Source organism: Poecilia mexicana, unplaced genomic scaffold (assembly GCF_051168715.1).
Source record: "Poecilia mexicana isolate PSO_F unplaced genomic scaffold, ASM5116871v1 scaffold_15, whole genome shotgun sequence".
Taxonomy (NCBI): domain Eukaryota; kingdom Metazoa; phylum Chordata; class Actinopteri; order Cyprinodontiformes; family Poeciliidae; genus Poecilia; species Poecilia mexicana.
Genome location: NW_028263384.1, coordinates 7,217,507 through 7,242,360, shown reverse-complemented (window position 1 = coordinate 7,242,360; position 24,854 = coordinate 7,217,507). Strand labels below are relative to the sequence as shown.

The window sequence follows — 24,854 nt, the reverse complement described above, 5'->3', positions numbered from 1 at the left end:
GAAGATCAAATTTGGAAAAAAAAAAAAAAAAACAGCTCAAAGTTGCAAAGCTGGATCATGACAAGTCAGTAATATCCAGCAACCTGAAGGACAAAGCTATCTATAAAGAGAAAACAAACAGAGTATTACATTGATTAATTTTACAAAATTGATTACATTGCACTTTCTTGTCTTTTATTGAAGTGCACCATATTGTAATAGAATTGCTTTTAATCAAAGACAATGTCAAAATAAATGATGAATTTTGTTGTAATGATTGTTAACTGTTCATTTAGTATTTTTATAACAGAAGCGGCATTTCCATTAAAAATGTTCACAAAACGTCGCCTCCCGTCGGCAAATGTTGGAAAAACACCATTTCAAACTGCGGTGTTTCCATTAAATAAGAATTGCAACTGAAGTCGCACGTGAATAGGTCTGTTCACGTGATAAGTCGTTAAACATGCAGCGCTCATACTAAAAAAAAAAATTGGTATGAGCCAAAATCTTAATTTTTTCTCAGGCTTTTTAAAGCTTGTGATCGGAGAGAAGAATGCAGTCGGTGCACCCCAAATGTTTTTGTTGTCATTTTGTTGACATTAATGTACAACAAGGTGGAATACAGATAATGTTTAGCTGTCAGCGCACAAAAAAAAAAAAAAAAATAAAATAAGTTGAAGAGCAAATAAAGAAAATCTGTTATACCTCAGGAAAACCACATGAATATATAACTGGATGTGTGTAATATGTGTGCCATGTTACACATACAAAATGACATAGCTGTTGTCATATTATATAATTGCATAACTTGAAATTACAAAAATAAATTTGCTTAACTGAAATGCCAATTTAAAAAACTAAATTTTTCGATAAAAAATTCTTGCACTAGAATGAGGTGGTTTTTTTCAGCTGTGTTGAAATTGGTGTATTTCGCAGAACAGCTGTTTGGATCACAAGTCACATGATCAACAACCAGATGTTGCCACAGGGGGAAGAGACGAAGACGACGGCAGGAAACGGTAGGCGGATGATGTCACAGCATGTTTTTTTCACATTTTTATCTCGTGAACAAACGTATTCATGTGATTTTAATTGCATTTCTTATTTCATTAAAACTTAGTTTTTTCGACTTTGTGCACATTTGTGGTGGAAACGCAGCTTGTGATTTAGTTTTGCCTGGATGTAAACCGTGTGCAGCTCAACGGCTCCGTGGACGTGATGTGTGCGTTTCAGCAGCTGCATCTCAGTGACGATGTGTTTGGCAGCTCGCGGCAGTGTTTGGTCCAGCTGCTGCACGGGGTCTCGAGCAGAGGGGCGGCTGATGAAAGCATTGGTGGGATGCTCCAATAAAGAACAGATTATCATAAGCGGCCATTGTCCATCTCCCACTTGTTTCCAGCAACCCTCCCCACCTCCTCTATCCCCATTTTCTCGCCCCTTGGCTCAAAATGTTAATCAGCACCATCGCCGGTTGCCTGAGGAAGGACGGGGAGCCTGGCCCCGTGAGTGCAACTTTGAATGGGGCTTTAGTAGGCTTAAAAATTATAAAAGAACAGCAAAACAGAAAAAAAGTAGTCTGAGTTCAAGAGAAAAAGACAACCATAACACGGAAAATGAAGACAGTATGACAGGAAAAACAAGTTATATCCTACTTTAGTGAGCGTTAGGTTGGCTGCTGCAGGTCCCTTCGTCCTAACAAACTCCCTGCCTGCCTCCCGTTGACTCCATCCACCCCACTCATTTTATCTGAAGATTCTCAGACAATGCCTAGAAGATCCCATTCCCTAATCTTCCTAAAAATCCCCCTTTCATCCCCACTGTTAAAGAATGTATGAAAGGCTGACACCGAGCAGAAGAAAAGAAGGAAGAGGGGAGAAAAAAAAGAAGCTGCGCACATCTGGGAGCAAGGGTCGCGTCGCTGGGCTGAAGGGGCCAGAGGGTGTTAGGAGGGCTCCACACGGCTCGCCTCTGCACAAGTCGACTAATTAAATTGTTTTGCTGCTCAAACATTCAAATGGCCGAGGAGATTAAGGGCGGGAGCAGGGAATGAGAGTGTATATGAGTGTGCAAGGGGAGAGAGTGTTAATCTGTGTTCTGACCCAGCTGAACCCTTGAAGTCGTGCATGCACACACAAAACAAAACAAAACAAAACAAAACAAAACAGCTCAAATCCTTTGTTTTGTCACCTCAAAGGCAAGAAAAAAATGCAATAGATTTTAAAGGAGTGATCCTCAGATTTCCTTTTGTCCTTATCGGGAAAGAACGGCGAGTTTGGTCCTGAAGGGAATCCAGGATGACCACAAACACATTCAAAACTCTCTCTGGACGGGAAGCAAGTGCTCTTTTCTGGAACCCCAACGACGAGGAGAAAATGACCGAGGGAACACATCATCTTCCTACCTGCACCCATCTCAGTTGCCATGGGCTTACGCTTACAAATTGGCTTCATGATTATTGATAAACAACAGTCTCAATCTCACTGCTGAGCAATCAAAATTCACGTAGCAGACAAAAAAAAAAAAAAAGCCCTCAGCAAAGCCCGTGTTTCTCGTAAAGTAGTTAATGATATTCATCTTGTTTTTTGAACGGAAGGGTTCTGATTTTTAATGTAAATATGTGAAAAACATGACTGAGAAAGGAAGCAAATGCTGAATAGCGCAGATGGCAACAACCTCGCTTCCCTGCATCTTTCGCTCTATGAACTGCAAAGGGTATTATAGCCCAAACACCACTACTTCTCTCAAAGCTCAGAGATTAGACTGGTTATCCCATTAAAGTTGGTAAAATGCCATTCTTGTGTCTTTAAGCTCTCATATAGGAGGTCAAGACGAGTCCGCCGGTGCTTACAAGGCGGCCGTGGATGTAATCTGCCCACAGTTGCAATAATTAATGTTAAGCTTCTTCTTCAGCATTACGTTTGTGAAGGAACTGCTGCAGATAATACAGTCAAAGCTGTGTGGGCTGTTTGTGTAGTAAACATAAGATAAACACGAAAAGGAGAGGCTCATGTGACCGAATAAGAATCCTGATTATGAAACATTATGAGAAATCCAAGTAAATGATGGTTTTCTACACTGGAAAAATACAAAATCTTACCAAGTATTTCTGGTCTAGTTTCTAGACTAGTGGTAATTCCCTGGCTAGTTGAGCCAGTGGAACTATAGCTTCGTTAGCTTATTAAAGAATTATTGACTTAATTCGAGCTTCCATATCTTGCCTTATTTTAAATCTAATCAGATTTTTCACTTGAAACTTTGCGAGACTGTTTTTTCAGTGTAACAAGTGTCTGTAGGGTCAGATCAAGGTATAAGTAATCCTTGTGGTTGGCTTGCCGTATCTCTGCTGTTCTAAAAAGAATAAATTCCCACAGGAATGTTTTAGAAATATACTCGTTGTACCCAAAAAAACAATAAAATAATTTTAAAAATCAAGAATTTTAATTATAATTTGTGTTTCTTAAATAAGTACAATAGAAATTAAACTTCTAAAAAAGATGAAATATATGAACAAATTAGTGTCTGATTAATTCAATAAATAATGCAAAAATAATGTTTATGCTTGTCAAGAATCTGTAATCAATGTAATTCAGGTTTTAATGCAGTCAGCTGCTGTTCCAACCATTACAGTTTCAGCTGGTGGAGAAAAGCAGAGCTGGGTGTCCATGTGAAGCTCCACCCGGGGCCTCCTGTGCCTTTGGGCCAGTCCTGGGTGTTTTGGATAAGTGAGCTTTAGAGTCGCTGGCTGATGCTTAGGGTTCTCACGTCACTGAACCCACACCTCCCATTTAAATAAAACCGGTTCCTCTCGGCTGTGAAGCCGTCAACGGTCCGCTCCATCCTTCCCTGTGATTCAGAGCGCGATATGCCTAACATCTAAAAAAAAAGGGTGCATTAAGCTCTTGCTGGATTCCTCCTTGTGCCATTTTCCTCTCGCCGACTTGCAGACACAAAGGCAGATTAAAGGGAGCGCGTGCCACAAAACCCCCGCGTCAATCTTATCGGCTTCGAGTGCGATTTTTTTCTTTTTTAAACGTATGTTAATCTGGCAGAGCTAAAAGTCATTCTCTCCCCTCTCTCTGCTTGTTTATCTCTTATCAAATGCACAGTAGGTGAGGGGCAGCTTTTGCGCTGCAGCTAAGTGGCATTATTTGGATAATTGCGTCCATTGTTGCTGCTTATATAGCTATTTGAAACAGGAGGTGTGTGTAAATAGTGCGGGGGCCAGGTAGGGGGGTTGTTAGATATATTCAACAGGGGTCAGGAGATTTCTGCAATGGTGCTTTAAAAGCTTCCTCATACTAATAACTCATCTTAATTCCAATTCAACAACGTTTTTTTTATTAAAAAGGTGACAATATTAGTCAAAACACCACTACAGTATATAAGTCCTACCTAGTTAGCCTATGTTAGCCACATCCTTAAAATAAAGCTAGCTTTATAGGAATGCAACAGTAAATATTTATAAGAATTCTGCTCAGCTTTCTTCTACTATTAATATCTGGTTTGCTGGAAGAGGTGAAACGTTCTCCTAGTGTTGGATGTGTGAAGGACAGCGCTCCCAGAGGTGTAAGAATAACAAGTTCATTAGTCGAGGGGGTGGAGGTGGAGGCTGGGGAAGGGTTGCAGCAATTCAAATTCCCCCCCGACCCAGAGCCGGGCTTCCTGATTGGCTGGCTGCAGCGGCACGGCGAGACTCATTAGAGCCCAGCAGTAATTAAGAGTTGTTAGAAAGTGAATTCTCCAACCGCAGATTAGAAAATTAAACTATTTACTGATTACATATTAATAGAAGACAACAATGCCGCTTGCCATAAGCTTGGAAGGCGACCAAGGAATAAATCTGTGTACTTAATTACCATAAACAATGGGGGCATAGAAATGGAGTTTTATGCACACTCCCTCCTGTAATGTGTCTGATATCAGAAGACACTTGACAATTCTTGTTCAATTATCTCTATTATTTAATGTGCTGTGAACTGCCTCTGAGTAAATAAATTAACCACCCCAATTACTTTGGACTCATCTGGGGAGGGCTGCCGCGTAATAGAAAATGCTGCGGAAAGCTGCGCAGTGCCCGAACCGAGGGAGAGGAGGAGAGGAGGGAGGAAGGAAGGGTGGGAGAAAACTGAGATTTCACAAGGATGAAAAGAAACGAAAAACGCAACAAAGAAGAAGCAAGTCTTTGATTAGAGAGAAAAAAAATGGAGTGAATGACAAAGCAAAGACATGTGATATCAAAGAGAGGCGGAATGTGAGGCAGTGGCGCGCCTTTCGCCACGGATCTTTTCCCCCCCTCTTCAAGTTTTCCCCCCACTGCTGGAGAGGAGAGATGAGCAAATTGTTCACGGGTCAGCCCGTCTTGTCCGTTCGCATCTGCTCACTGGTCCTGGAGTGCGGTGCACCGCCACGGCAACGCTGCACACCGAGGTCACACAAACTCGCTTTGAGAGGGCTGAATCATGTGATCGCGTGCGCTGCAGCGATTACTCTGCACATCTGAGCTGGTCGGACAGCTCTCATACCATCCAACACCTCCAGATCTAAATCCAACTAGGCTAACCTCTAGCTAAGAACAGGGATGAAACTGTTCCTGGCTTTAATGTTTACCCTGATAATGGTGGTATTACCATTTTACATTAAATTAAATTATGTTACTCAACTGCAAAATTTAAATAGTAAATGAACTTAACTTATCTAGTGCTTTTTCAGTCATACCGACCACTCAAAGCGCTTTATGGTGTTTACACACCTGACAGTCCAGTGTTCTGCCAGATCAGCATACGTTGCTAAATCGCTACACGCGCAGCACAAACTGACGGCTGTATCTGTCAGACAGTACGCTGTGATCACCATATGCTTTTATTTAAATCAGCAACATGACACCGTAACGTAGAAGTTAGATCGTTATACACTTTGTTAACTGTATGACATCCTGTCTTAGCAGTTAACCAGTCACACCAACATCAATGAACAGGGAGGCGTGTTTTATACATTTGATTGCAGCTGCAACTAGACCCTGCTTTAAATACACTTTCAAACAACAACAATGCATGTACAGCCATCTAACAGTCATTAAAAACAATTTATTCACTCATTTTTGTCATATCTCGTCACATATGCTGACCTGACAGCTCCTCTAAATGTCGTGGACCTCTTAACGCGGACGCATGCATATTTACTGCATGCTATTCTGACAGCGTATGCTGATCTGACATAACACTGGTAGTCTCAGTTTGACTGGGGACCAAAGTTGCAACATTTGTTACATTTTCAGCTACTGCAGTTCTCTTTCACACTGCTTTGTGTCAAGTAATCCAAATCCTTTGAACAACCTTTTCCCCCTGTCAAACCTGTCGATTGCAGGAAGCTTATGCTACCCAATGAGCCATAGTCACCACAGAATGCTCATTCCACTTTTACCCAGATGTGGCGTTCTCTTAACCGGTCTGATTTTCCTGAATCATTTGTTATGAATTAGTCAGACTTCTGGGACAAACAGGATCTGTGTGTAGCTATAAGGAAAAACTAAATGACACAAAATCCAATAGTTGAAGTTTGACGACTTTATCCAAAGCAAATGAACCGAGACAGAACTTCTCACAAATCTTCATAATAAAAGCTTTAAGAAAAATTAGAATCTTCTTTGAACTTAAAATAATGTTAAAGTTAAAAATAATAGTTTCTCTGCTCATAAACACGTAAATAAACTTAAACTAGGTAAGGTAAAATTTGTTTGAAAATACAGGAAATTATTTTAATGTTGGGTTCACTTTGTGTCGGAAGCCAGGAATTAGGCAGCTAAATATTTGTTCATTTATTTTAGAACATTTGTTTGACTTGTAAACATTTAAAATAGCAAGAACAATCCTTTGCAAAAATATAGCTTGTTTTGAGTCATTTATTACTGCGGCAAAATTAGCAAATGTTCTTTTCTTTCACTTTATTTGGTGAAAAAACTAAATCTAAGACTGATAAAGTAATACAGAAAACATTCACTGTGTTGGAAAAATGTCTGACATGAGTGAATAATAATATTAATAATTGTAATAATAATGTCACTTCTGCTTTTAATACTTTTTTGCAGGTTTTGGAATTACATTTTTAACAAAACTGTAACAAGATGGATAATCATGAATTTAAACAATATTCATCGCACACAATTTTTATACAGTTTATCAGAATTACATCTCTAACAGCTAATTTAGTAGTTGTTACATCTATATATAAATGATCAGGAGCTGAGACTCATTAAGTCTCAGGGTAGTAAGCCCCACTGTGGACGTTTAGTTGAGTTGTTCATTATTTTTTAACTCCATTTTTACTCAAGCGCTGTTGTGAGAAATTGTATTTCTCTTTCTAAGTTTTTCTCCCCTTTTTTTTTTAGTTAGGGAAAATAGTTTTATTATTAACTCAATATAAGCCTACAAGATTTTTTTGAAGAAGGTTTTAAATATATAACTGGAGATCTTGAGTAAAACAGAGTTGAGTAAAAGGAAGTGTCCATGTCCAGTCAATTACTTGGGGATAAAATAGATAAATACGGTTACATTAGTGTTAAAAAAAGAACAAAAAGATGCCTCTTTTTTATTTCACAGGGTTCAAGAGAGCAGTGTCAAGAAGTACTTTGTCTTCAAGCAGTTGGGATTTATATTATTCAGAGTACAGAAGAGGATATGCGTAATTTAGTTTTGGGTTACTGTGGTCAGAGACACCTGATCAGCGTTGGCAGCTGATGGCACAAAGGAGCCGATTTCACGTCTAGGTGTTGGGTCACACAAGTGAGTAAGTACGGACTAGCAGGAGGCAAAATGTTTTAAACTTACAAGCAGAATAAAGCTGCTGTTCCGAGCCGTCAAGTACCTACAAGTAGCAACAGAAACACCAATAACTGGTTCTCCAAACCAGTTTCCCTCCCAAAAACCAAACAGAAATAAAATAACTTCATTTCTATTTATGTAAATATCAAAATAATAACATTAAATGTACTCATTTTTTCTTGGAAAAACTTTAACACACAAACGTAAGTAAAGGTTGATTTAAAGGAATGCTGAACTACAGTCAGGTTGTGTTATAGCCTATGATTTCTCACCTACAATCAAACATAATTATAAACAGCGCCATGAAAAAGTATTCCTGCTAAAACCGCAAAAAATTTAGTGTATTTGATTAGGATTTTACAGGATACATAACATATCTTAGTGTGAAATTGAGAACTCAAAGCAAAAAGATACATGATTGACCAACTTTTAACAAATAATCTAAAACAATGTGCTGTGTGTTTTAGTCAGCATGTCTTTTAGGATAGCTCTCCACCACCTTTAAACATCTACTGACTAAAATGTTCACCCATTCATCTTTCCAGTGGAAAAACAAAGCATTCCCTCAGCATGATACTACTACCACTATGTTTCATACAGGGATGGGAGAGCAGGGCGTGGAGAGTTAGTTGTCAGCAACAAACTGCATTGTAGATATAGACTAGAAGTTCAGCTCTAACGGCACAAGGCTTCCAAACTAGTAGTAGAACTAGAATCTCTGAATGTCTTTATGACCATTACATTTAAGTTGTCTTACGTAAGTCATTTGTTTAAGTTCTATTGTGATTGTGTTGTGACTGAGTATTGTTTCTTTTCTTTTGTATGCTGCCATTCTTCTCCAGGTCTCTCTCTTGGAAAACAGATCTTTTGATCTCAGCAGGAAAAAAATGGTTAAACAAAGGTAATTATTATTATTATTTCCGAAACGCTTCCATAAACGCCAGATTTGTGGAGGCAAATGTCCAGTAAACAGGTCCTACCACCTGAGCTGGGGATAAAAGGAAGTTATATACAAGCCTAACACACAAGTTTCACAAGGAACAATGGCTTTTTGAAATTGCCATTGTTCCTTCACCACAAGTGTACCAATTGCAGTTTTTTGGCTGATCGACAATCTTTAAAAAGCCTGATCTGCCGGATATTTTTGTGTTAAGAGTCGTTAAATATAGCAACAAAGTTACTAACTTGTCAATAATAGAGTGACTATCTATTGCTAACCATACACAAGCGGGCGTGACCTGGTGGGCATACAGTGGCTAAACCTATGCGGAGGTAGAAAAGCTTGGTTTTGGCCAATCGCCTCTTCCAGTAAATTAGGGAAATGTGCGCCAACTGATTGGTGCACCTCATCGGTCACGTAAAATACCAAGAAAACTGATGTGAAAAAGCTTGAAGGTTGGGGACAGTTTATAAAGAATGAAGAAGATAACTGAACAACAGGTTGGTTCTGTTGCTAAGCAAAAGCACATATATCACTGTGGTACACCGTAACAAGGAAGCCGAGGAGAATTTCTCGATATGATTTCCTTTTTATTATTTCCTCCTCACCTTTCTGTATTCGACTCATCTCTTTCTAGTAAATCACATTTTCAGGAGGGGACTATAGGTGTGTATCTCATATATACATTTCTTTATGGTGTTTGAAAGTAAATAACCCGGCTACTCGCTGGCCTGTGGCTGCTTTAACAGTTGGGGAAGAAGAAGAAGGAAAACAGCCCTTCAGATTGACACAATGGCGTGCGCTCCGACAGAGAGAGAGGGCACAGAGGAAGGGGAGGGAGGCGAAAAGGAGGAAAGCAAACACAACAAACGGCAACGAGATAGCCTCAATATCAGCACCCAAATGGGATGGAGAAGGTGAGCACAAATCTCAGCAACCCGGTTTCCATTTCTAAAAGCTCTTTCTTCTGCCCTAGCCCTGTTACTTTTTTTTTTTCCTCCAGGATTTTCGGGGTTAAATCCGCCACCGACGTGTCAAGAAAAGCACAAGAGTTACTGTTAAATCACTACACTTTCAAAACATTCGCAAATATCAAAAAAAAATTTCACGTTCTCCCCCTGCCCTGGAGCATTCCTGGGTGAGAAACGGGACGATTATCGTTACCAATGGGAGGGAGCGCTTCTCCAATTTCAGTTGGGGACTTGACAGAACCGAGGCCCCTCCGTCTTTTTCTTTTTTTTTTTTCTGGCTCGGTGTAGTGTCTCATGTCTTAACAAGGCTTTACTCAGGGGGCCCCGAACCTTAAATAAAAAAAAAACCTTCCGAATCTGGCTCTGTACGCCACACCACGTTTACGGGGCGCATGAGCGTTTTGCGTCGCAGGTTTGTGAACTGTGTCGGTGGCTCGTGTTGTTCTCCCTCTTTGCCATTTCTTTGCCTCTCCCTTTAACTCACCCCCGTCTTTCCTTATACAGCATATCAATGAAGGCCAGATATGTACTGGGGGGTGTGTGTGTGTGTGTAGCTGTGCATGGCTGAGCGCAACTGTTCAATAGTTGGGGAGGCTGGCTGGGGCCGCGGCTGGCAAACGGCGGCGGCGCAGACTTCGGCTATCGCACCCAGTTATCGTTTCCCCCATGAAGGGCTCCCTTATCACCCTGGCCCAGAGAGGTCTCCCTTCTTCTCCCATCCCCGAGACACACTCCCCTCGTTCCCTCCCCCAACCCTCCCGTCTCCTCCCTCACCCCTCCTTTCATATCCACCCAGCACTACGTCGCACAACATTCATCCAAGAGGGCGGGGGGAGGGAATTCAGGGGATTGGGGCGGGGGGCGGAGGGGGAGCTTCAAAGATTCCCTCCGTCACAAACACACAAACTCTCCGAGTGTACATAAATGTGTGCGTGCGTGTGTGTGCGCGTGTGTGTACGCTCAATTTGCCAAAACAGTTTTTCCAGTGTAATTGGGCTTGGGGTACCTGTGTCCATGAGATAGCGCAGCCTCTTCTCCACGCGAGCTGCTCGGGCGTCTATGTGCCTCTGCTCGCTCTCCAGCGCAGACAGCTCCCCAACCACATACTGACTGGTGTCTTTGAACGCCTTCTGTCGACCGGGAGAGAGCGAGAGCGAGGCAGAGCGCGAAAGAATAGTTATGAGAGAGAGAAGGAGGAGTAGTGAGAGTTGGCATTAGACAGAGGGGAGGAGGAGGAAAGAAAAAAGAGAGAGAGGGGGGGGGATAAAAGCAGAACAAGGCCGAGGAGAGAAACAGAGGGAATAATGGAAGTGATGAGGATGAAGGAAGAGTTGGAGGGAAATAAAGGCAGAGAGGAGAGGGTAAAATTGCTTTAAAAAAACTGAAAATCAGTGCACTTGAAAAACATATTTCACCAAGAAAACTTCACACACACACGCACACACACACACAAAAAAAAAAGCTGCGTTTTTTATTAATTTCTCAACGTTTCCTATCCCAGTGGTCAACTTTATTATTCATCTATGTTAGACTTTTTCTGGCTGATGCAGATATGTAAATGTTCTTTTGAGGTCTATTTAAAGTTTCACTGATTTTCAATAAAGTTTTACTGGTAACACTTTATTTGAAGGTGTGTGCATAAGAATGATAATATTATCCTTATGAAGTCTCAAAATTACACTTTAATGTGGTTTTGCATTAAAAGTGCCATTATTTGACACTTCTTTAAAACAGTTATAAACATTCATGAAGACTCCATGTTTATGACATCTGTTATGTCAGTCTTATGCGGTTTTGATGCATCTCAAAAAAGAAAACAAAAAGATTGATTTTTCAGTACTTCACGACAATCTGCAGATCTCTTTTAAATCAAAATTACACCAACTTTTTGTTCACATCAAACTTTCAAAGCAGGTTTTTTCCCCCTTAAGTATAAAGGCATGCTTTTGAGAAACTCATCAGAACTAGCTATTCATTTGGGCCAACAAATAATGTAAAAGAAAAATGAAAACATATTTAGCCAAAAGTGCAATTTAAAGCTGACAGTTTATTCATTTGGAAAGTGAAGCAGCAAACATTCATTTAAAAATTGTGCACTGTGTGACAAATAGGAAAAATACACAGAAAATATGAGGTTTGAAGTCAATCAGAGCGCTTCAAGAATGCCCAGTGTGTTTAACTGACTATTGAACTTCAATGAGAAACACACAACAAAGACATAAGTAAAGGAATAATCACTTCAGAAGCAACACCTGTACACAGAGGCAGAATTATTAAAAATTACAGGGAGTTTAACATCTTGACTTACTTTATATCCAAAACCTAAGTTAGTTAAATTTGTCCATTTAGGTTCTTCTGTGGCGTAATATATGGATTTTTATGGCTGCACGGTAGAAAAACAGTCAAGATTCTAATGCTGAATATTGTGATGTTGACATCTATTACACTGAACTTTGAGCAAACGTACTTTGAGCATTAGCAAAGTATTAAAAATAACTAAAAATATACATCAAGTTAGACCCAGTTCAGGTGGTGGGAGACAGAAGGACTAAAATTACATCATTGTTTGACAAAGTCTCTCATCCCAAGCAGAAAACTGTTCCTGGACTGCAGATCTCCTTCACTGACAGACTGCTGTATCCTTGGTACAGAAAGGAGCATCAACGCAGATCCTTCCTCCCAGCAGCTGTTAGACTCTATAACCATAGCTTTATATTTTCATCTTTTTAGAGTTTGCTATTTCTGATCAATGTGTTTAAGTTATAATCAGTCCCTCCAAGAAGTTGGAATTACAATTATTAACTGCTAATTCACGTGTCTCTCTGACCAATCATCTCAACGTTTTCTGTATTTCCATCTTTCCTGACCAATTCTGACGAATCCCTTTGGGCCCCTTTTAATTTAACTTCCTGTTTCACTGCATCTCTCCACTGTTCCAAACTTGAAGGATAAATGCTTGTGACCATAAACAATAACATTTGTCTTTTATTTCTGCAGATGTTCATATGTATGCATTTCATGTTAACTTGAATGATCAATATATAATTCTTCTTTGGCTCTGACAAATCCTGAGGACATGATTTTGTTTATATTCAGGGTAACTAATAATAACTTGAACATGTTATTTGTACCTACATACACTAGAAGTTTTAATATAATATGCTACAATCCATTTCTTTTGAGAAGGATGCGTGCAGTAATTTCAACTTTTGTATAAGACTAAGCTATGGCAAAAATAAAGCTTGAAAATATTTTAAACCTTTTTGGAAAAAGGAGCCGCAAAATTTTAAGTCACAAAAAAACACAGCAACATCCCGTAGGGACTGTTGCAATCTTGTCCTTAATGTATAGTGTGTTGACATTAATTTGTTTGTTTTTATATACTTTTAATACTTTATCTTTCTCTGAACCTACATGCTGCTGCTGCACCTAAATTTCCCCACCATGGGACAATAAAGGATACGTTTATTATAGTATATTAGTGAGCAGACTTGTTTATGTTTTGCAGTTTAGACTCAATCCACCTGTGGCTCACTTCTCCAAGTTTATTAAATTAAACCTTTGATTCAGTTCTGCTTAAACCCTCAAACACGCTCTTCCACTTCAGCAAAGTCTTTCCAATTTCTCAAACATCCCGACACCAACTCCGCTCAACGCCGACTCACACGCACGCACGCGCGCGCGCACACACACACACACACACACACACACAAATACACAACCCCATCATTCTATAAGCATAGGTGCTTAATAGACTCTCCATTTGTGACCCCTCTTCACCTCTGTCTCCTGGCTGTTTGCTATTCTTCAGACAGACTCCCTCTGAATGAGGAAAATGTTTATTCAAATTTAACCACTGAGGATGCATCCAAAAAATATCTCCATTTTTATTGCTGATGCACTTCGTTTTTCTTAATGGGAAGGAGAACTAGTGAGCAGGAGAAAAAGTTTTTTTTTTCCCTCCCCTTCATTCCACCCAGGCCAGCATTTTTTCCTGTACTCTTACCAGCATGCGAGAGTGCATTCATGTAGCTCTGTGCACGTCTCATTTGTGCAAGTGTGTGTGCGCGGGTGTGTGTGTGTATGTGCGCTCAAGATTCCCTGCAGCCTCCCCTTCTGCGCGCTCTCGCTCTATCACCATATTTTTCCTTGGCAAATCAATTTTACACATGATCAGCCCACTCCCCTTGCCGCGCTCGGCCCAGCCGTAATTAAGAGGAGGGAAATTACCATATATATTATATTAATGCAAACATCATTCAGCAGGTAATTCTTGGCTGATCGGGATAATGGAAAGGTTGAACACCCATTAACCCTGGGGCCCGGGCACCGGGAGGAGGGCTGTGCACGTGTGTGTGTGTGTGTGTGTGTGCGTGTGTGTGTGTGTGTGGTTGGATGAGGTCGAGGTGGAGGGTCGAGGGTAGGAGAGGACTGCTTGGGAAGACGGATTCACCTCGTGGTCTCTAGTGGCCCACATGCTCAAACACTCAGCCGATGAAATAATAGTGTTCTTATAAACACTCTATTTGAGAAGACAATGTGAGACAATGTGTGTATTCTTAAAGGACGTGAACACGCACACACACACGCGCGTCCACACAGCGGCTGATATCTACCGCTGTTATAATTAAGGTGGCGGTGTGTTAGATCAATACTTAGATGTCCCCGTGGTAACGAGGGGACGGCTGAGGTAAAAGTGAGACTCGGAGGTGACGAAGTTGAAGACAAGGTGGGAAATGTAAGAGTGGCAGGAACAGACCGGGAGGAAATGTGTCGAGATGAGACACTAGGACTAAAATGATTCACCTGGTAAAAATTCTACTAAACACGTTATGCATCTGTTTATTAATCAATAAATAGTCAACATATTACTAGACAAGGTTCTTTAAGCTGGAGATGCATCATTTGCTACATATGATTAAGCGCACACTAACGGAATGCTATGTACATTTTTATTTTCTTATTAAAAAAATGGAATTGTATTATATTTGCATCTTTTGATTATTTCTAATGTGTAAAAAAAAGCTTAAATGGTTAAATGAGAAAGCTACAGAATGTGTCAAGTTTATCTGATTGTCAGAATAATCGATGACTAAAATAATCGTTAGTTGCAGACACATAAAACAAACAGCTAATGATGAGAAAATAAAACAAGTCAGGTAGCTGAAAAGATTTTGAGTATTTAGACACCCCGATGTTCTCCAAATTGTTCTGAGACCATCATGAAAATCTAACCAATAACTGGTGACAGAATCCAGAGTTTATTAAAAAAACAGCCCTCACAGATTTCCTGATTTGTGACTTATTGTGAACCAAACATCCTTCATTTCTTGCTTTTGAAGTGATTTTAAATAAACAAACCTCTTCTTCAAATGGTCTGTGAAGGTCAAATTCTGTTGGTGAATCTCTGTCCTCGTCAGCCTTCTTTAAATCTTCAGGAACGGATTTCTGTCGCTTCACTTCTGAAAGAAAGGAGACACAAAAAAAAAAAAAACATACAAACCAAAACCATATTAGCATAAATAAATATACACTGATATTTTACAGGAACACTTGTACTGGATATCCAGAGTTCTGTCCTTCATTAAATGTAAAACTTACATTTTCTTGGAGGTGTGGTCTGGTTTCAAAATCCAGAGTAAAAATACAATGGTTTCACTGGTTTGTTTGTCACAAACATGTGGTATTAATGGTTCCAAAGCAGAAAACAGTGCGATGACTGTCACTGTCACATGACCAAGCAAATACTACATAACCAACCTCCTCCTCCAGAAACATAAAGACAAGAAGATGGAAATAAATATCGGTTTTTGATATAGGCCAGTTTTATTTATTGGACCGATTCCGATGTGTTTAAAAACAACAAATATTGGCCGGTAGCAATATTAGTGCCGATATATTGTGTCTCCCTAGAACTGCAAATAGGACGGTTTTTTTATTTTTATTTAACCTTAATTTTAACAGAATTAAAACCTTTTTTCAAGGGAGTCCTTGCCAAGAGGCAGCAACAAATATGATACAAAAAATACACAGTCAAAAGAAAATGTCGTTATAAAAAAAAAAAAAAAAAAAAAAACAGCTGCATGTCATTGAATCAGCCTCAATAATTTTTAGTTTAGATTTAAACAACTAAACGAGATGAATTTAGTCAACCTATAAGTTTCTTGTAACAATTTCCAAGAGGAGGGAGCAGAGTTGGTCTCGTCCAATCCTGGAAAAACATTCATTCTTGTTCTCTTAATAGAACTGAGTACAATTAACCTTTGACTGATTCAGAGGTCATGAATGACTTGGTCAAGTAAAAGACAACATTGAACAAAAGAATTGGAGTATGGTGCCAAATTACCAACCTACTAATGGGAAATTTTGTTTTCAACACTAAACTGGAAGTTCACTGGCCTCCCTTGCTAACTACAGAGGTGTGTCTGAGTTATATTGTCCTCACCCGGTCTGTTCTCCACATACTGACTGAAGGACTTCAGTTGAGTCTTCCTCACAGCGGAGTCCTTGCTGAAGACGACGGGACTCCGCAGCCTCTCCGTGGCTCTGCGCAGACGCTCGGCCCGCAGCTCCTCAGCGTTGTTCTGAGACAGACAGAATACACAACCTACTTCACAACCTTCATCACAATGCGACACCTGCGTGAGAACAAAACATGAAAGAGTGACTCTTAGGTCTGCTTCAGACATTTTTATCACATACTGGTCCAAAGTAGCTCATATTAACCATTTACACACCTACAACCAGAGCAGCAGATAAAACTAGTAGAAGACGTGTCAAACTCAAGGCCTGGGGGCCAAATCTGGCCCGCCTTAGCTTTTTATGTGGCCCTCTAGACTCCAAATTACATCAATAAGTGCCTTCACTTTTTTTACAAATCTGCAAAATTCACACACACAAAAAAAACAAAAAAAAACAACCTTTTTTGAGATTTTACTGCAGTTTTTTTTATTTTTTTTTAATCAAAATTGGCCAAAAACATTGTGTTTAAGTGACTGCTACTGCTGCCTCAGCCTTACTTGATGTCAAGTTGTAGTCCGTGATCAACACTGCGATTAGTAAAAAGTCACATTTAACGTCTTACATTAGTGCAAATGTTGTAAAAAATCCTTACAAATAGTTCGAAAGATTTTGACTACAAAAACACAAAAACAATCAAGAAATTAAATTATTTCATTTTAAGGAACACTTATTGAATGCTAAAGCAAAGAGCTGTTTATTGATATTTTAAGTTTATTGGGTTTTTATCATTAGATTCTGACACAATCGGCTCTTTAAGAACATTCAGATTTTCGACATGGCCCAAAATGAAAATGAGTTTGACACCCCTGGTATAGAAGCTTCATTATAATTTGTTAGTATGTGCTGCTCTAAAAAAAACAACAACAAAAAAACACACACACACGAACAAGCGCATTCATTCTGTGTCTCACTCATGAGCAAGACAAAAAGGAGGCAATTAACTTGACTTTCAACAAAACCTCAAGCCAGAAAATATATTCAGATTATGCAAAATGCCAAAAAAAAAAAAAAAAAAAAAAAGGCTGCTATTGTTTTCAAAGTGAGCACATGTTAAAAAGCTACACGCTCCCTCTATCAGGAAACGGTTTATTACCGACACTCCCGAGTATGCCAAGCCGAGTGGAAAAAGAAACCGACTTCGGGTCGAGATTGACGTCGCAGCAACGTTAATAAGACGGCGAAACGTGTAATAAAGTCGACAATTAGGGCAAACACGTTCCACCGCTTGAGACGGAGGGAGATAGTGAAGCAGGGTGTGCGGAGCGGGGGACGGCTGATAGAGGCGGCGCGGGAGAATGGGGAAACGGGGCGTAGACGAGGAGTTGTTAGAGCGTCTTCACATTATTGACTCTCAAAAACAAAGTCAGCAATTAGCCTGTTCGCACTTTGTTTTGTTTATTAGGCTGTCAGCTTCCGCTAGCCTCTTAAAACCTTGTGTCAAATTGAGGAAAATTTATTTATGAAGTGCTTCGGGCTTTTATACAAAAACGCCAATTAAATATTTTAAAACAGGACAAGAGCTGGTATATGTGGAAGCACTGATGTCCTTGAGTGTGCTTTTGCGTGAATGCGTGTGCATGTGTGAGTGTTTTGGCTGCACATGCACTCATGGAAGCTCACAGAGCGAGTGAGCATATTTAAATTTACTGAAGGGCATAAAAAGTAAAGAGCAAGAGGATTGCAAAGCTGAAGGTTCTCAGATGATGATGTCTCTTAACTCAGTGGTGGGTTAGGTAAAACTTTAGCTCCGTAAATGCGAAAGCTCTACACCAACACAATGTGTAGAGGAAGCTAAAGCTAAAGCGCTAACTTCATTTCAAATTACATCTGCCCTTGAACGACTACAACCCTCAAGCACCAATTTAGCTCTGACAACATATTTTACATGTTTAATGTCTCCGATGTTTACTTTCATGCTATTCTATACTGTCCATGTTTTATTATGTTCCTGTATACTTATTTGAAATAAAGTTATTGGGGGGGGGAAGGCAGAGCGAATGTGAGGAGAGGAAACAGAACAGCTGTATAAAAGGTCTTCACCCACTTTAAAATGAGGGCACGGAGATAAACGTCCACCTGAACTCTTAACACTCAATAAGTGAAACCAACACAGATGTTGAACTTTCTGAACTGAAAATTGACAAAACAGCCAAAAAAAAAATCAGTGCTTAAAAACTCATCTAAAAAGGTTCACTTAGGGGAAGCTATGAGCTTAAAAGCATTTTTCTTTTCTAACTAAGTAGTTAGCCTGACTCAATAATTACACTGCTATATAAACAGCAAAATGGCAAAAGTCATATTCTCCTCAATTGTCATGTTTACTTAACTGTTAATCCCCTATTTTTATAAGTCAGAGTATAGAAATAATAACATTTAGTCTATAAATTAGACCATGTCCGTTTTGCTGTACATGTTTGTTAATACTGTGACACTGTAAAACTGTGGTAGTTTTACTCAAGACTGTCATACAGTAAGAATCTCAAACCCAATCCTTCTCTCTCCATTATGAGCATTTTTAAACCATCTTTTACCAGAAAAAAAGCAACGTTCAGCATTTCAGATCTGAATCTTGTTTAGAATCAAACTGCATAAAATCAAGATGGAGTTTGTTTTACTCCCTGTGTGAACTGACTCCTGCAGGGTTTCAACTGGTGTTTTTATTGATTGAACTCATCTTGAAATGTTTATCACATTATGACATCTAAAATTTCAGAAGTAAAGTAGAAGACAACACAAAGACCCAAAACCAAAGGTTGATTGAATAAATAATTCATAAGCTTGCATAAATAGAAGTTTAACTGGATGTGTCCTCGTCATTTTTTTAATGAAGATTTACAAAAAACATGTTTGTGCTACGCTAACATAAAACTGTAAGTCTTTGCACCGTTTGCAGAGAATAATCCTTTTAGCAAAAACGTAAGAATCCTGAGGGAACTGATTACAGCCCAGAGGCTTCCTTACTATTAGCAGGTGTATCACTTAAGTGTTGCAAAGCTGTGACTTGACGTTCGGTTGTTTATCTGCCGCCACATTTCAACCAAAGGCGAAACCAACTCAATCACTAAATCTCACAAGCATACCGAACACCTGCCCACTTGGCTACCCCTCTGTTTCCTTTTCACACTCTGGCACAAGCAAATATTGGGGTGTTTGCCCCTTCTTGCTTTCTTTCATTCTCCCTCCATCTCTTATCGCTGCTGCCATCACTGTGGTAAGCTGCAGCAGTGGTGATTCAGGGCTTTTAGTGCATGTGAGTCTGTAAATGTGCATGCAGGGGGCTGCGTGACTAATGTTGCAGTCTGCTGAGCGTCGCATGCCCTTATCGTGTGCTGCCGAGGCTGCGAATACACACAATCGGTAATGAGAGGGTCGATGTGTGCTGGTGGGTGATGTTCTCGCAGGGCGTTACACCGGCCTGGAGGACTCTGTGGAGCCCCCAAACCTCCCTCATTTTAAAATCACAAACATAATGCAAACTCGCAACTACTTTCAGAGAGATATCTAAGGACAACTGAAGAAAATGTAGACAGATTTAGGAAATGAGGCTTTTTTTCCCCCCATAGTTCAGTTCCTAACACTTTTTTCACCTTCACAGTCAAATGTGACAAAATTGGTCAGTTCAGTGTTCCTCCACCTTCCCGATTCATTTATAATTCTACACAGAACAAATACTGCGTATCCCAACAGATGTGCAATGAAGATTTGTCTAAATTTTTTTGCTGAAAAGTCACCACATTAAAATGAGCAAATGAAAGCTTGCACATTTTGATAAATCAACCCATTTAATTGTTTCTGAATCATTTTAATCAAATAGAATATTGGTTTGGCTCCGGCTAGCTCCCTAAGGTCAGAAACATGGGGGAATGTTTAGCCCAGCGTCACTTTAGCCAGGCTCACTTAGTCTTTAAATTTTAAAGTAGTAGATGTTATCGCCAGCTGCTGATTCAGCATAGGTTTTGCAGCATTTCCCATTTGAATCTCACAGACCGGAATTTTCTTCAAAACAGAACAAAATAAATACTTTTAAAAAACGGTGCAGCTTTATAGGCTTCAGTAATATTTTTTTTAAGAGAAAAACTAATTAGGAATAATGTCTTTCAAAGCTTATTCAAAAGTACAAAACTGAATAGAAATTCTGACATTTTAAGATTTAGATCATCATGAACTACGCTAGTCATTAAATCTGTAGTGTAACCAGGTGCAAAAGCTTATTGTACCGAACCTCTTTATTGCACCTGTAAATTTTATCTGTGCAGCTTGATATTGTTGGACACAAATTTGAACCATCCTAATGATGCTTCAGTTACTAGAACATGATTTTGTTTCATCACAGTTGTGACATAGTGAAATGTAATAACTAGTAAGACAAGTGGGATTGACAGATTTTTTTTAAAAATGTCATCATGTCAGCACCAATGAAGCCATCTTTGAGATAAAAACAGGAGAAAAAGTTGCAACAAGTGATGGAGCTCCCAAACACACTACTGGCGACTAGAGGTCCAACATTTGGCATTTTTAGGTCGCATGCTTTAGCCAAAGACAAATCTTTGGCTGATTCTACTTCTGTGAGGGTCAAATGATTACATGCACACATATGCGCTCTTCCAACCACAAAGCACTAAGCCGTTTAGGCTTTGAACACAAGAGGGTGTTTATGTGAATAGCTGATCAAAGACATCCCACACTGCCGTACACTCTGAGAGTTTAACTTGTTCTGACAGCGATGCACGCATTCACTTTATTCTACTTGACATTCAAAATCAATTAAACAGATGTTCAGGCTGCCTGGCTGCCACGTTGACTCAATATTCTCATCAGAAGCCGTAGACGTAACTCTCCTCCACACCTGTCCCCACACACACACCTAACAGTCTGGAAAGGTCGCAGTCAATAGAAGGGACGGCGACACATAAATGTTGAGCACTCAGATGCCACGTGTACGTTTGTCATGGCTTTAAACAGACATGAGAGGGATAAACTGTGGTCCTCCATGAAGGTTCAGCTGACAGACGAGTACAAAGGGTCAGCAGGCTGACAAACGGGGTCAATCTGGTCTAATTGATTGGACTGAACCTTTGATGGTGTCTAGAGTAGGAGGAAAAAAACAAAAAAAAGACAAAACGGAGAGAGAGTTTGGGGGGAAAAATGGCACTCTCAGTGTGTGTCGGTACCTCCAGTCCTGCAGGGCTGAGCGGTGAGGATGAGGAGGCGGTTGGGGAGGATGAGGACGACGTGGAGGAAGGAGATGAAGGGGAAGTGACTCCTCTTCCACTGGCCTCCGTCAGCTTCTTTAGTTTCAGATCCACATGCTTGCTGTTTGTGCCTGAGAGAGAAGAAAGAGCATAAGAACATGGAAAAACCATAACTCTGACCAAGATACGCCAAAACGTCTTACAACGGAGCATTTCATACAGCTCTAATCAACTTACCTTCACTTAACACTAATGTCAAATTAACTGGGTACTTTTATGATTTCTTTCATTGGTTGTTTCTCCAGGATGAACGCAGCCAATAAACAACTTCAATAATTTTGAGAAACAAAGCTTTCTCTAGTTGTTAGTCAATAAAAATGTGCATAAAGACTGAAATATATACAAACACTACCACTAATATTTTAATAAGCATCCATTAGATAATTGCAGATCATTTACACTGGTTTCGTAGCCATGAACAATGTTCTGGCATAATTCTGGTTCAATATTTCACTGTTTGTCTGGCAAAGTTCATTTGAATTAGGGATGCACTGACAAACTGGCCCATATTTCCTTAATTGTGGAAAATTGGTCGATACTTACATATAAAACTGATTCGTAACGGTTTGAAAATCAGTTACGGCCCCCTTTTACTCTGTTGTGAGAGAGGACTGACAGGACCGAATAGTCGCCCCACTGTAGAAAACTTATTGACTTCGCCAAACATTTATCAACTTTCCAGAAAATAAAAAAATATCGGTATCGCCCAAATCGGCATGTCAGGCTTTTTAAAGACTGGTGTTTGACCAGGGGACTGCAGTCGGTGCACACCTAATTTAAATTTCTTCACTTCCTGGCATGAACAAATCTTTTCATAATAGTCAATACATTTTTACGGTGTTGAGGTCTGAGTCATTCCGGATGCTTAATGTTAGTCTGTTTATACAGGTGTTTGTTTTGTAACCATGTAGATGCTAATTTATGGTTAAAGTTAAAAAGCACTGCTTCAATTTTTCATCAACTTTGTCAAATGCACCAGTACTAAAGGAAGCAAAACTGAAACACAGAATGATGCTCTAAAATCGTACTTAACAGCTGAAACACCATCCTAAAGTCTCGTCTCCAAAATTATGTGCTACTTTGGCTAAATGGCTCGTATTTGTCTAATCTGCATAGGAATGCAGCTACAAATATCAGTCAAGTATCAGGTCACTTGTCTTTATTTTAATGACACTAACTTGGGTGTACTGTGGAATAAACAAGAAAGAAGAGAAACCTTTAACTCTCCTGGGAAGACCGTCCTAACTTTCTTCAAAAAGTGCATTTGTGAGGTCAAACATTGATGTTGGAAGAGACAACCTGCTCTCTAGTTCAGAACAAAGATGTTTTGTTTTCTTGATTTGTTGTGTGGAAGCTTTTCCACACAAAACTCGATCATCAAAACCACTCTGAGTGCTGTGCGCAGTTGTGTTGGAAGAGGAAGGTGGCATCCCAAAGGTGGTTCCACAAAATTGGGAGCATAAAATTGCCCAAAATATATTCGTATGCTGAAGGGTTAAGCGTTCCCTTTGCTGGAACTATTGGGGGGTGATTTAAACTCATGATAATTTTTTAAGAGCATTGTCAAGTCATTTGTTGAAAATGGTGCAAGTATGAACAGTAAGTTTGCCCTCTGGAAGCGCCATCAACTTTAACTTTGTAAACACGTAACTCTATAACTGACATTTAAAATATCCAAAATAAAACTCAACAACCAAAAACAATAAATAAAACGGAAATCAAAAACACACACAACCAAAACCATAAATAAAATAGATTATGAAGTTCATTTACTCCACGTCTTAGACTCTTTTTAAATCCACCTATCAATATATATATATATTTTTTGCTTTATTCTGTCTTGTGTGTTTTCTTCTCTCTGCCTCGGTGTGTGTGCGTGTGCATGTGTGAGTCTGCCAGCAGCTGCATACAGCTCTATTTTCCAGGGACTGGTAACCACAGCTCCCCTGCCAGGCCAGACCACTGCATTGAAGAAGATGAAAGAACAGGAGGGCAACCGTTTCATGTGTCATCTCCCTGTGTGTAGCCATCAAACACACCCACACACACAGCAACATGCATGTATAAAGATACCAAATATAGACACACACTCTTGAACTTTGTCATATCACACAAAACACAAAACACAGCTAAAACATGTGCAAAAATTAAATAATCTCCGCTGCATTTAGGGAGTTAATATAGACTGATTAAAGGGCGGCATCAGACGCTTTAAAGCTACGTTCGCAACCACAGATTTTCTTTTAAAAACATTACCAACAAAGACAACAATAATGAAGAAAACAAAAGATAATGCACTTCAAACGGTAGAGAAAGCGTTTGTTTGTTTTCATGTCTGTTTTGTCGTGTCCCTCACGGTACTCTAACCTATCGCACATCGACAGGAAAACGAAGGCGGTAAACAGAATGAATTAATTACAAAAAAATAAAATAAAATAAAGCAATTAGTTTACCTCTGAAGATTTGGCCAAATGTTTTCCTGGAGATATTTATTATTTTGGAGAAACTTTTCAGTTTAATGATCAAAAGTTTGGGAAGTTTGCTGATGAAACAAACAACAAACTTGAATGTTTAGAAGTATTTTCTTTCTGCGTTAGTGTACTTTTAATCATCAGAAAAAAAATTTACTTGCATAGTTTAGAAGAACAAAACATAGCAACTCTAAATGATTAGTATGAATTCATGTTAGAGGTGAAGTTTGACCTGGGAAAGTGAATAAGTTAGAAGAATGAATGAATCACGCAGCATCAGCCGTTAGTTTTACCCAGAGAGGTTAGCTCAGAGGCAGGGTTAGTAAGATCCAGGCGACCCCGCGGGGTGGATGTGGTCGGAAGGGCCTCCTGTGGAAGCTGGTTAGTAGCAGCCAAGGCAGCATCAACAGAATCACCATCACCAAAGTGGAGCTGCTCTTCCTCTGCCCTATTCTGCTCCTCATCCTCACTCTTTTCACCATCCACATCGTCTTCCTCAAGGCTTCTCAACCTGCCCAAAGCATCTGTGGATGAAAAGTTAGAGAAAACAAATGGGCAGAAGCAAATGAAGAGGAAAAAGGAGGAGAGAATGTAGGGTTAAGTGTAGTCATGGCAATGAGGAGGGTGGTGGTTAAGGAGAATGAAAGGAAAGAGAAGAGAAAGACAGTATTTGATTAGGTTGTATTAGCATCAGCCTGTGATCGCACTGCCTGAGTTACTGATCTGAAAACTCAACTGTTCAGCACATGTAGTACATTCATGGCCACTGTGAGAAGCTGTCTGGTTGGCATGTGGTGTTATTTCATATAGGGCTTGACAGTAAATCAATACTGATATGTATCATGATAAACGTGATCAATATCAATAGATGATATGTCTGATAGAATATTAAATTATTTCGC

General features: G+C 39.6%; 1 protein-coding gene across 6 annotated transcripts in view; it reads right to left on the bottom strand.

Annotated features, from left to right (window-relative positions):
• The window catches only part of ehbp1 (EH domain binding protein 1), a 155,413-nt gene that overhangs the window by 29,465 nt on the left and 101,094 nt on the right, over positions 1 to 24,854 (bottom strand). For 3 of the 6 annotated variants that reach the window (XM_014980194.2, XM_014980215.2, XM_088012944.1), the window contains 5 exons: positions 24,246 to 24,476; positions 21,401 to 21,552; positions 16,153 to 16,291; positions 15,069 to 15,169; positions 10,714 to 10,837 (listed from right to left, as the gene is read on the bottom strand). In XM_014980194.2, coding sequence (XP_014835680.2) covers positions 10,714 to 10,837; positions 15,069 to 15,169; positions 16,153 to 16,291; positions 21,401 to 21,552; positions 24,246 to 24,476 — 747 coding nt within the window. The remainder of the gene's footprint in view (positions 1 to 10,713; positions 10,838 to 15,068; positions 15,170 to 16,152; positions 16,292 to 21,400; positions 21,553 to 24,245; positions 24,477 to 24,854) is intronic. The other 3 variants (XM_088012942.1, XM_088012941.1, XM_088012943.1) reach the window with 3 other exon arrangements.